The sequence below is a fragment of the Seriola lalandi genome, unplaced genomic scaffold (genome assembly GCF_002814215.2).
Source record: "Seriola lalandi dorsalis isolate HSWRI2012SDOR001 ecotype SW California unplaced genomic scaffold, Sedor1 jcf7180002054883, whole genome shotgun sequence".
Lineage (NCBI taxonomy): Eukaryota > Metazoa > Chordata > Actinopteri > Carangiformes > Carangidae > Seriola > Seriola lalandi.
In genome coordinates, this window is record NW_019525658.1 from 4,533,231 (window position 1) to 4,542,886 (window position 9,656).

Here is a 9,656-nt window from a genome sequence, read left to right on the forward strand (position 1 = left end):
CCGGAAAAATATATTGAAGTTTTATAAAATCTTAATGAAACTATAGATGTCAACTATATGTAGCGGAGTGAAAAAGTGAAATGTTTCCCTCTGAAATGTAGGGGAGTGGAGGTATATAAAGTATCTGAAAACTGAACTTAAGCACAGTATTACAATAATGTAAAGTTCAGGTACTTTCCGCAGCCTTCATGGACTGTGGTAAACTGGGGGAAATGTGAGGCATCATGCATGTAAAGTATTATCAGTACTTGTACTTGCTCTACAGAGAGACAGTCACAATTAGTGCTATATTAACATATATGTCATTATTAGATTGTTATTAATGAATCCAAAAGGAAACAGCATTTTAATGCTGTGTCTGGCTGAAATGGAGCTAGTTTACCTAGTTTCTATACACTTATTTAGTTTAGTGCTGTGGCAGCCAACCTAAAAGCTCACAGGACAAATCTGAGGGGCCATCAGATGATTAATTACACGTTAGGGGGCCAGACTGTGAATTTTCAAGGAGTTGGTTCAATCTTTCACAATGTATTGTATTTCACAAGCTTTTCCTTTGTCAAGTCTTGATCTCAAAAAAGTAACTAGTCTACCTGTTATCATAATATCTGTAGTGCAGCGAAGGTACAACTGGTCGTTTCCTCTGACATGTGGTCGAGTAGAAGTATAAAGTATAAAACTGAAATATTTGAGTAAAATACAAAGGCCTTAAACTGTACAAAAGTCAAGTACTTGAGTACATGTACTTAGTTACTTTCCAACACTGTCAACGAGTCATGAAATCCGGGAAGTCCGGATATAATCGATTCAGCATTAGATCAGACGGATTTTAACATTTGTCACGTGATCGCCTCTCGTAATAGTAACATTTTCCGGGAATACCATGAAAGCACAGTCACAAGCCAGAGAGGAGGAAAGTGAACCGCCGCTCGGCTGAAGTGAAAGCGAGACAGAGCGGGGGTTCACCCTGCAGCAGAGGACGGAGAGCAGCAGAGCGCTGCACGGGCTTGTGTCGAGCTTTAAAAGCGAGAGAGCTGGTATGCTGCGCTTCCTGTTTCTAAAGTTGACTGGAGTCGCACTTTAAATGCAGTGGATCCGGTGACAGCTTCGACACAAACACAGCAAGAGACACGGCCGACATGGTGAGTAGATCGGTCTCCTGACCTGAGCTAAATAGCTTTAGGACATTGCACAGCTTGGATAAGAAGAGAGAGAAAACAAGACGAGAGTGATTGCAGAGCGGTTCAGGGAAGCCATGACTGTAATCTGTGGACAAAGTCCTATAAGGTAATAGCAGAGAAATGGGACACGAGAGCTGCTGTCAACTGGAACGTCGTCTATTTTAAATGAAGATAGGCATTTAAGTGAGATACAAAATACTTTTTTGTCAGGACGAAATGCCCCAAGGAGTTAGTTTTTGTTTGTTTTTGAAACTTAAATATAGTCAAATCACTGTGAGATCAAAATGAAAGAGAAGGACTTGGTGTAAAGTGATGGATTAAGACAATAAAATTAATGTAAATATAAAGGACTGTCTCTTCTGGATCCAATCTTGTGTTTCTTAGCTTTTCACAATGAAGCCACTCCATCAGTTATGAATTAAGAATCAAGAACAGCAAGGGTCATATCCCTTTAACCTTCATGTATGCTCTACTTAAGTATGAATGAACTGTAGGTGACAAACAGCACGTGTTTTAGCCGTTCAGATGGGATGAAGTACCTTACTACACTTTAATCAATGTGCTATAATACCATGTAGGTGTGGTTTCCCTGGATAATGCCAGGTACATTAATGCAGACAGGATGGAGGGAGTGAGGGAAGGAAGGAAGGAAGGAAGGAGGGGATCTGGAAGGGGCAGCAGTGTTAAGACATAGCCGGCTGAATTTTAAACACAGACTATTGTTCAGCTACTATTTGGTATGCTCAGAATGAGATAACTGGGCTTTCAGGGTATCCGTGAATCACTTTTGACCAGTCGTCCATAATAAACAGGCTTAGCCCGCTGTGAAGTCATACACACAGGAAGTTGGTTATGAAAGTCTTTACAGGAAATGACAGTGAGTTATGAACCAAATCAAGATGCTATGCTGGTTTTTCTTCTATCTGTCTGTCTCCTGTTCCTGTTAACTTCTGAGATGCTGGCTTCCTCTCTTGGCTCTGAGGGCAAAGATGAAGGAGAAACCTCTCAGGATATTAATTACTCTGAGGTCAAACTACCCTCTAAATATCTTTCACCAGGGTTCTTATCAATCTGTAGTGATACAGGCTGTTGCTGTTGTCCTTATTTACTGTTGTCCTGGCCCATATGTGCAGCTTTGTCCTCACAGCAGACATAGAGGTTACTGTTAACAGCTGGAGGGATGTTAAATTCATGATATAGGGAAACCTGTCCTTCTTCATTTTATTGTTTTCATGTTTCATTACTATCAGGTTTGTTGTTCTGTCACATGATTCAACAGTTACAAAATAATGTACTTTCGCTTTAATCTACTTGAAAACCACGCCACTGCAGTATGACTTGTTCTAAAATAAACTGCAAGACTACTGACCAGTCTTATCTGTATCAGGACTTTGGATGTGGCAGCCTGTTTACACAACAAGCTGTAAAACTTTCATTATACTTCCTTATTAAACATTTTGCAAACAAAACAACATGAGGGAAATACAGATATAATAATACAATAAAGCTCTCTATGGGAAAGTACAGAAGACCTATAGGGCCTTGCAATAGACAGATTAAACAAAAATCAAAGCCTGAGATATCCTATGTCAGTCCATAATATGGATCGAGCTCCAAAAACGCTACGTTTCCCATAATGCAACCAGTAGCCTCTTTTCATGCTGGGTAAATACAACTGACCATCTTTTAAATTGCATGACCCCAGTTTGTAACGCAGGCCTTCTGTTAATCTCCAAGACAACCTGATTACATCATCAGGGGTTGTTTTCTCAGACTTGACAGAGCCACAGAAGACAATACAACAACTATTTCACTCCCTATGACCAGTCAAAAGACATTTATGCATGAAAATTGGTCGAATGCCTCTTTGAATATCAAAACATGTCTTTGCATTCACAAACTGGTTAGGCTGTTAGTGTTTTTGTCACTTTAATTAATGTTAACCATTTTTTAATGACATGTCTTTACATCTTTTTGTGCAGAGAAAACTTCTAAAATCTGCAGTAAAGACCTTGGTGTTGGATTCCCACTGGAAAAGTTTGAAACAACTTCAGTTTTATGAAAGTAAAAGCCCAGGACACCTGAAATATGGAAGCTACATCATATTTAATTGTATTAAATGTGTTAAATAAGTGCATTCAAATTATTATTGACCAAATCCTTGTATTTTGGCATCCATGAGTTGCTGATATTTCAATATTGTCTCAGTTTTAAGTGGTGAATGCTCATTGCTAGGTATTTCTAGGCTGCACTCTCCATGTTTGACTTTCATGATGGCAATGAATGGCCATGCTAACTGCCCTTGTTAACTAACTTCCTCTGTTTATCCCATAACATTAAACGCATCACTTCCTGCGTGCCTGGGATTCTCTCTCATAAACACATAGCTGACACCGGTTGTTTACTCTAAGAAATTACCATTATGCATCTGTCTTTCAACTTAGGAGTGTCCAGACAATGTGAGGACATAAATTTAAAAGTGAAAAGTGCCGAGTGGCTACATTTATCTCACTCTGTAACCATGTGTTTATTGGACAGGAGAACGGGAAGAGCCGCCTGCAGCAGACCCAGGAGGAGGTGGAGGAGGTGAGGGTCATCATGCTGGACAACCTGAACAAGGCTGAAGAAAGATCTGGCAAACTGGGCGAACTGGAGAATAGGGCTGATAAGCTGCTGGCAACGGTATGCATGGAGAGTTCAGGTTAGCTGTTCAAGTGGGAAAAGTTAGCGTCACACTACAGTATTTTAACTGAGTGGAAGTCTCTGTGTTGTATGGATAAGGTGAATGACTGGAGCAAATAGCACAAACACTCCATTTCCACAGGCGTCTAGGGAATGAAACTAGGAAATGTCATATTGATGTCTATAAATACACATTAGGTGGAGCTGTAGAGGAAAACAAATGTACAATTTACATCCTGATTGTGTTTTATGGTGCTATTTTTAGAAAGGTATTTCCTATTGTTTCCTAAGATGAATGAAGTGAGCTGGTCTCCCTGGGTATGACAGTGAGTCCAGGACATGCCACGAGACAAATGTCCGTCCAGGGGTCGAAAACCGGGTCACATCATTCCCACATTGCCCCTGCTGGCCTGTGTTACATCACACGGCTGAGCAGTTCTCTAAAACAACAAATTTAAGTTCAAGAGAGCTTGGATACACTTTCACATAACATGGGTTTGGAACAGGCAAACAAGGGAAGCAGGAACTTACTCACACTCATACAAGTATTAAGCGAGACCCACAGAGAATTATCACCAGACCCTGCAGTTCCCCTTAGCATCTTTCACTTCATTGATTTGGTGTTGCACACATTTTACTGTTTCCATTCGGTCTCACTTGAGTGGTTTTCCACCAGCAGCAGGCAGCTGTTTACAGGAGAAAAGGCCTAATAAACCCACTGTACGCTACCTGCCCAAATGACAGACAGACAAACTTACACTGGCCAGGTGGCCAGAATAATGACTGTGAATGAATGCAAATGTTGTGTGTACTAGATGTTTAGTGTTTACTAATATTTAATAATTAATTAATACTACTAATAAAAACAATTTATAAAAAGTTTGTGCAGTGGTAATGTGTTAAGCTTGTGTTTATAACTTTCTGTGCTGCCCCCACGTGGCCAAAAAATGCAGCATTAAACCTGCATTAACTGGAAATGGCAAACTTGTTAGTAAGCAGTTGCTTATATACACATCCAGCAGAAACATTACCTTCATTTGGAAACGTGTTTTGTGCAACTGATGAATGTAAGTCTAATATTCATTACCCTTGTTGCACAGTCTGCCATTTGTGGCTGGGCAGGTAATGTACAGTGGGTTTTTAGAGCTGCCTGCCACGAGTGGTGAAACTGACCCAGAAAGGAAATCTGTGGACCATGAAACCAAAACAATGACCTTAAAGATGCTAAAATGCTCCATAGAGGCAAAAGGAACTGCAGAGTTGGGTGATAATTCATTACGAGCAGCCCATTTCACATCACATGCAGCCATTTCATCCATTGTGTTACGTGAAATTGATAAGTGCAACTTTAAGTTGAACATGCTGTCAAATCGTCTCAAACTTCTTTGCATGCTAAACGCCAGTTTGAGAACTGTTTTCCTACTTTATTTGATCTGTGTTCCCCCAAACTGTATCCTGTAGTGTTTATGCAACAAAAACATTCATCTGGCTGTTTGCTTTTTTTAGTTCTTAGAGGGCTAAAAGAACAGTGAAGCACAGGCCGATGGGTCGATGTGAAAATGATCTGACCTGCTTGTTGACCCGCAGACAGACTTAAGTACTTGTGATCCATTTTTAATATAAAGAATATTGAATATAGTTGCTTAAACAAAGGCAAAGTAGGGGAACATCTGAGAATTGTACTCTAAATATAGTTCCTCTTATACAAACATGAAAACTCTTAAATTGCCTCTGAAATTCAGTCTGTTATTTATTCAGTTATTTACAGAAGAGCTACTGGTGTATGGATGTAGAAAATGGCATTTCTTAATTAGTTTTCTAAGTATGCTTTGGAAGTGTCATAGAAGTTAGCATGGCTGCTCTGGTTTTATGCTGTCCTATCTTGGCATATGTTCAAGATTCAGATAACATCTTCATTGTGTTTTATTTCCCCCAGAGTAAAACTTTTGAAAAGACCTCCAACCAGGTGAAGCAAAAGAAAAGATGGGAGAACAAGAGGATGAAAATTCTGTTCACGGTCGTTGGAGTGGTAGCGGCACTCATCGTTTTCGGACTTATAATCTATGCCATTGTTGGATAGCATACGAGGACAGTAGCTCCTCTGCTAATGAAAAGAAAATAAGATATTGGGACAGAGAGACATGAAGTGGACACGGATAAAACGTCCAGGAGAAGAGGAGATCCAAACTCCGGGACTCGAGCATCTCGCCTGAACTGCTCATTCTGTGATATTTCTGTGTTTAGAGATATTTATGGGAGAATGCATTAGTGTCTTCAATCGATATGGTACTGTTGATTGCTCAGCTGCTTCTTCTCTTTTTTATAACTTTTTTGAGTCATATCCCTGTCCAGCCCATAGCGGCAGGACACACTCGTTCACGCATGGATTGAATGTCCATTGAATGGAGTAGAGCCAGTACCACTACCCTCCCCGTAAAAACTCACTCATAAAGTTTTGTTAAAATTAGAAAACTATGAATTACTAATATTTTTAACCAAACATCATTAGGCTGCTAATGTTGTACTATTTGCTTGTACATACTGGTTCACATTTGACAGCAAGACTCATAGGAACAGAAAATTGCCATCTGGTGGCTTAAACGAAGGCGGATTTCGGACGAAGACTGAGGAGAACACAGAACCCATGCCGAATTTGGTAAATATGTACTAGCTGAAATGGGAAAGAATAAACTGATGAATTGTAACATAAAATTTCTGCTGTTAAAAATGAAATGTTCTCAAAGCTGCCTGCATCATTAAAATGTGTTTTCTTGATCTTCGAGTTGTTGACTGATTCGAGATTTATTGCAGTTTCTTTTTCCTCATACAATCTTATGATTTATTTGTTCATATTATTCTCAAAAACACAGATAATAGGGCCCCCTGATCTGTGAGGCTTTGATACGCCAATAACATGTAAGATGTGAATAGAAAACAGATTCATGTCTTAAACTGCTCATTTGTCGTATGACCAGTCAAAACTAACACTCTGTGCACAAACTTTGGGTTGATTCAAACAAATAGCCAAACCACTAATTCACAGCCATAATCCACATGGAACAAATATGTTAGACACAAACTTTAGAAGCAGAGAAGAAAGCAAGTTTTGGCTTGTAACTGTGAATAGTAAATTCTAATACTTCTATATAATTGCTTTTAATCTGCAGTTGTAGCAATGATACCAGAATGACCCCTGGTGGCCAATGTTTTAACTTCAGACAGATATGCAGAGCAGAGTAAAAATGTTCCATTCATCAGGTATATTGTGTAATGAGTTTAATGTAACCATTCAGCCAGACAGACATTATACTATATTGATCGATCAAAGAGACTTGAAGACAGTGCTTGAAATCCTTGAAAATTAATCTGAACCCATGTATAGTTATGGCACACTGCAAAATGAAGTGCAGTTCTGTTAATAGTCAGTATAATAGGTCAGGATAATAGCCAGTATTTTAATAACCAGAACTGTCAGTCTCTGCTGTTGGCAAATCTAATCTTGAGGTAATGGAAACCACATGAAGACAGTGCAGTCAACAGGTAGGCATGGACATTTAATGAAGGAATTTTGATAAATGTAAATGCAGGATGACTGGAACCATTCAGGTGTGGTAATGTGTCACCTTCACACTATGGTGGGAAATTACAAAAACATATGGTTCAGTTCCAGTGTGACTGCTCAGGATAGTCAGAACAGTGTTTTCAATTTCAGGTTTTTGTTTTAAGGATTTAGTTTTGGACTTATGTGTCCCACATTTGGAGATACCTGTCTCTGGAATTTCTGCTCACTCACCAGTGCAATGGAGGAGAAATACATTTGGTTTGTGGTGCTCATTAAATTGAACATTGCTTTCCAAAAAGGGTCCCTGTTTGTCTGGATAACCCACAGAGCTCACTGTCAGCAGCTCTACTTGGAACCGGTTACCTCCGGAGAAATATGAAAACAGAGCAAGGTCTTTTTAGTGCTTAAGTTTTGTTAACAGGTTACATTTAGTGAAAAATCTATTGGCCCCTGGCCATTACATCCTGCTATCTAAATCCATAGAGCTATCAAAGCTTACTTTCCAAATAGTATGTCTCTAATAATAGCATAGTTACATGGGGGTCATTAACATCATTGAAGTCTCTGATGAGGAGAGGGGCATTGATTCTGTGTCTCTGTAGGGTATATGTGGTGTTGGTTATCATAGCCCATGCTTATCCCAGGCTCAGTAATTCAGGAGTGAATTTACACCTGATTTGCACTTATAAAGTTCCAGCCCTCATGCAGGGCCAGATGGTATTTACTCTCAATTCCACTCCATATAGCATTATCATATCAGACAATAGACTCTTTTCAGCTACCTACTAAAAACTTCTTTTGATGACCGTGACACTCAACACAATTGTGATAGTAATGGTAAGTCATGTCGTCAGTCAGATGCACATCAGTTTTTTTTCTTCTTTTTTGAATACGGAGTCTTGAATGTGTCTCAAACACACAAAGAAAAAAAAAACAGACAAATGAAAGATTCCGATTACTGATCACAAAGAAATCCAGGAATTTGAATTACTGCAAATCAGATCTCTCATGCTCACGCACATGTGCACATGGGCTCGCGTCGGTGTCATGGAGACAGGTGATTCTAATAATTGAAATTTATCATTTGCACCTGGACTTGACACGAAAACCTGTCTGCTGAACTCTTGGATATCTGCTCACTTGGAAAACTTCTGCTGTGAAACCAACTATCAGATACGACTGAAGGAAAACACAGAAAAAGCGTTATCGTTAGAGTGACCTCATGCTGGAGTAAAGGACTTTTAATGGACCCCCCCATGGAGGAGGAGCACCTGCTGGCAACAGTCAGATGGTGGATCCCCTATACAAGTGAGGCATCTTCTAATATTAAATTTAATTAATTAAGAGAGCCTTAAAAATGATCAGGCTACCAAATTAGCACAGAATCAATGCACGTTGCTGAATTAAAAGATGGAACATCGTGAAAAAGACAGTTTTGATGGAAACAGAAACACACTTCTCATTTTCTTGGTGTAAAATGAATTGTAGATGGTAAGAGTATACAGAGTCTCCCAGGACAGGTGTGGAATGTGTTAACTATGGTGTAATGATTTCAAAACACAGTTGTTTAGGTTTGAAGGAATGACAATTTTGTAAAAAAATGAAATAGAATTGGGTGACTGGTTCAGCGTTAACTTCTGTTTGACCGTCTGAGCGGCCTGGTCCAAGCCCTCTGAACTGCTGTCCATGTCTTTGACTAGTTCAGGGATTCAGTTAATCAATGATTCATGTCTTCATGAATGAACTGAAACGAAATGTACATTTTATGTTGATTTATGCATTTCACTGCTACATTCATGAAGCAAGCATATTAAATACTATTAAAAAATGAAAAAATTAAAATATGCTTTGACTGTAAAGACCATACCAGGAATGAAGCTAATTATAGCGAAAATGGAGGGTAACACAAATCATGAATGTCAAAGCACTGCTAGCAGCTCGTATTAGTCATGAACATAAGTTCCTACACTGAACCAAAACTCAGCCATGAAATGTATTTGCTTCTAGAGGCCACAGGGGACAGAAACAGATTCCTTTGTTGGTTGTGGTCACTGGAAGCTTCATGTGGCCAGTCACAAATTAAGATACATTAAAACATTAACTTTCTGGCCTTTCTGACAATCAGCGGTCACAACCTTCTTGTTTCAGCTGTTCTGGTCTCCATCAACATGTCGAGCCCAGGTTGGTCTCTAAAGGGAGACAGATACCGTCTGACTGTTTCACATAATCACAGT

At 39.4% G+C, this 9,656-nt stretch overlaps 1 protein-coding gene across 1 annotated transcript; it reads left to right on the plus strand.

The window, feature by feature from the left end:
- Nucleotides 1–875: 875 nt before the first annotated feature.
- vamp5 (vesicle-associated membrane protein 5) lies at nucleotides 876–6,642 on the plus strand. Its single transcript, XM_023397563.2, has 3 exons — nucleotides 876–1,139; nucleotides 3,717–3,860; nucleotides 5,797–6,642. Exons 1-3 carry the CDS (start codon nucleotides 1,137–1,139, stop codon nucleotides 5,938–5,940), a joined length of 291 nt encoding a protein of 96 aa, XP_023253331.1. The 5' UTR covers nucleotides 876–1,136; the 3' UTR covers nucleotides 5,941–6,642.
- The last annotated feature ends 3,014 nt before the right edge of the window (nucleotides 6,643–9,656 follow it).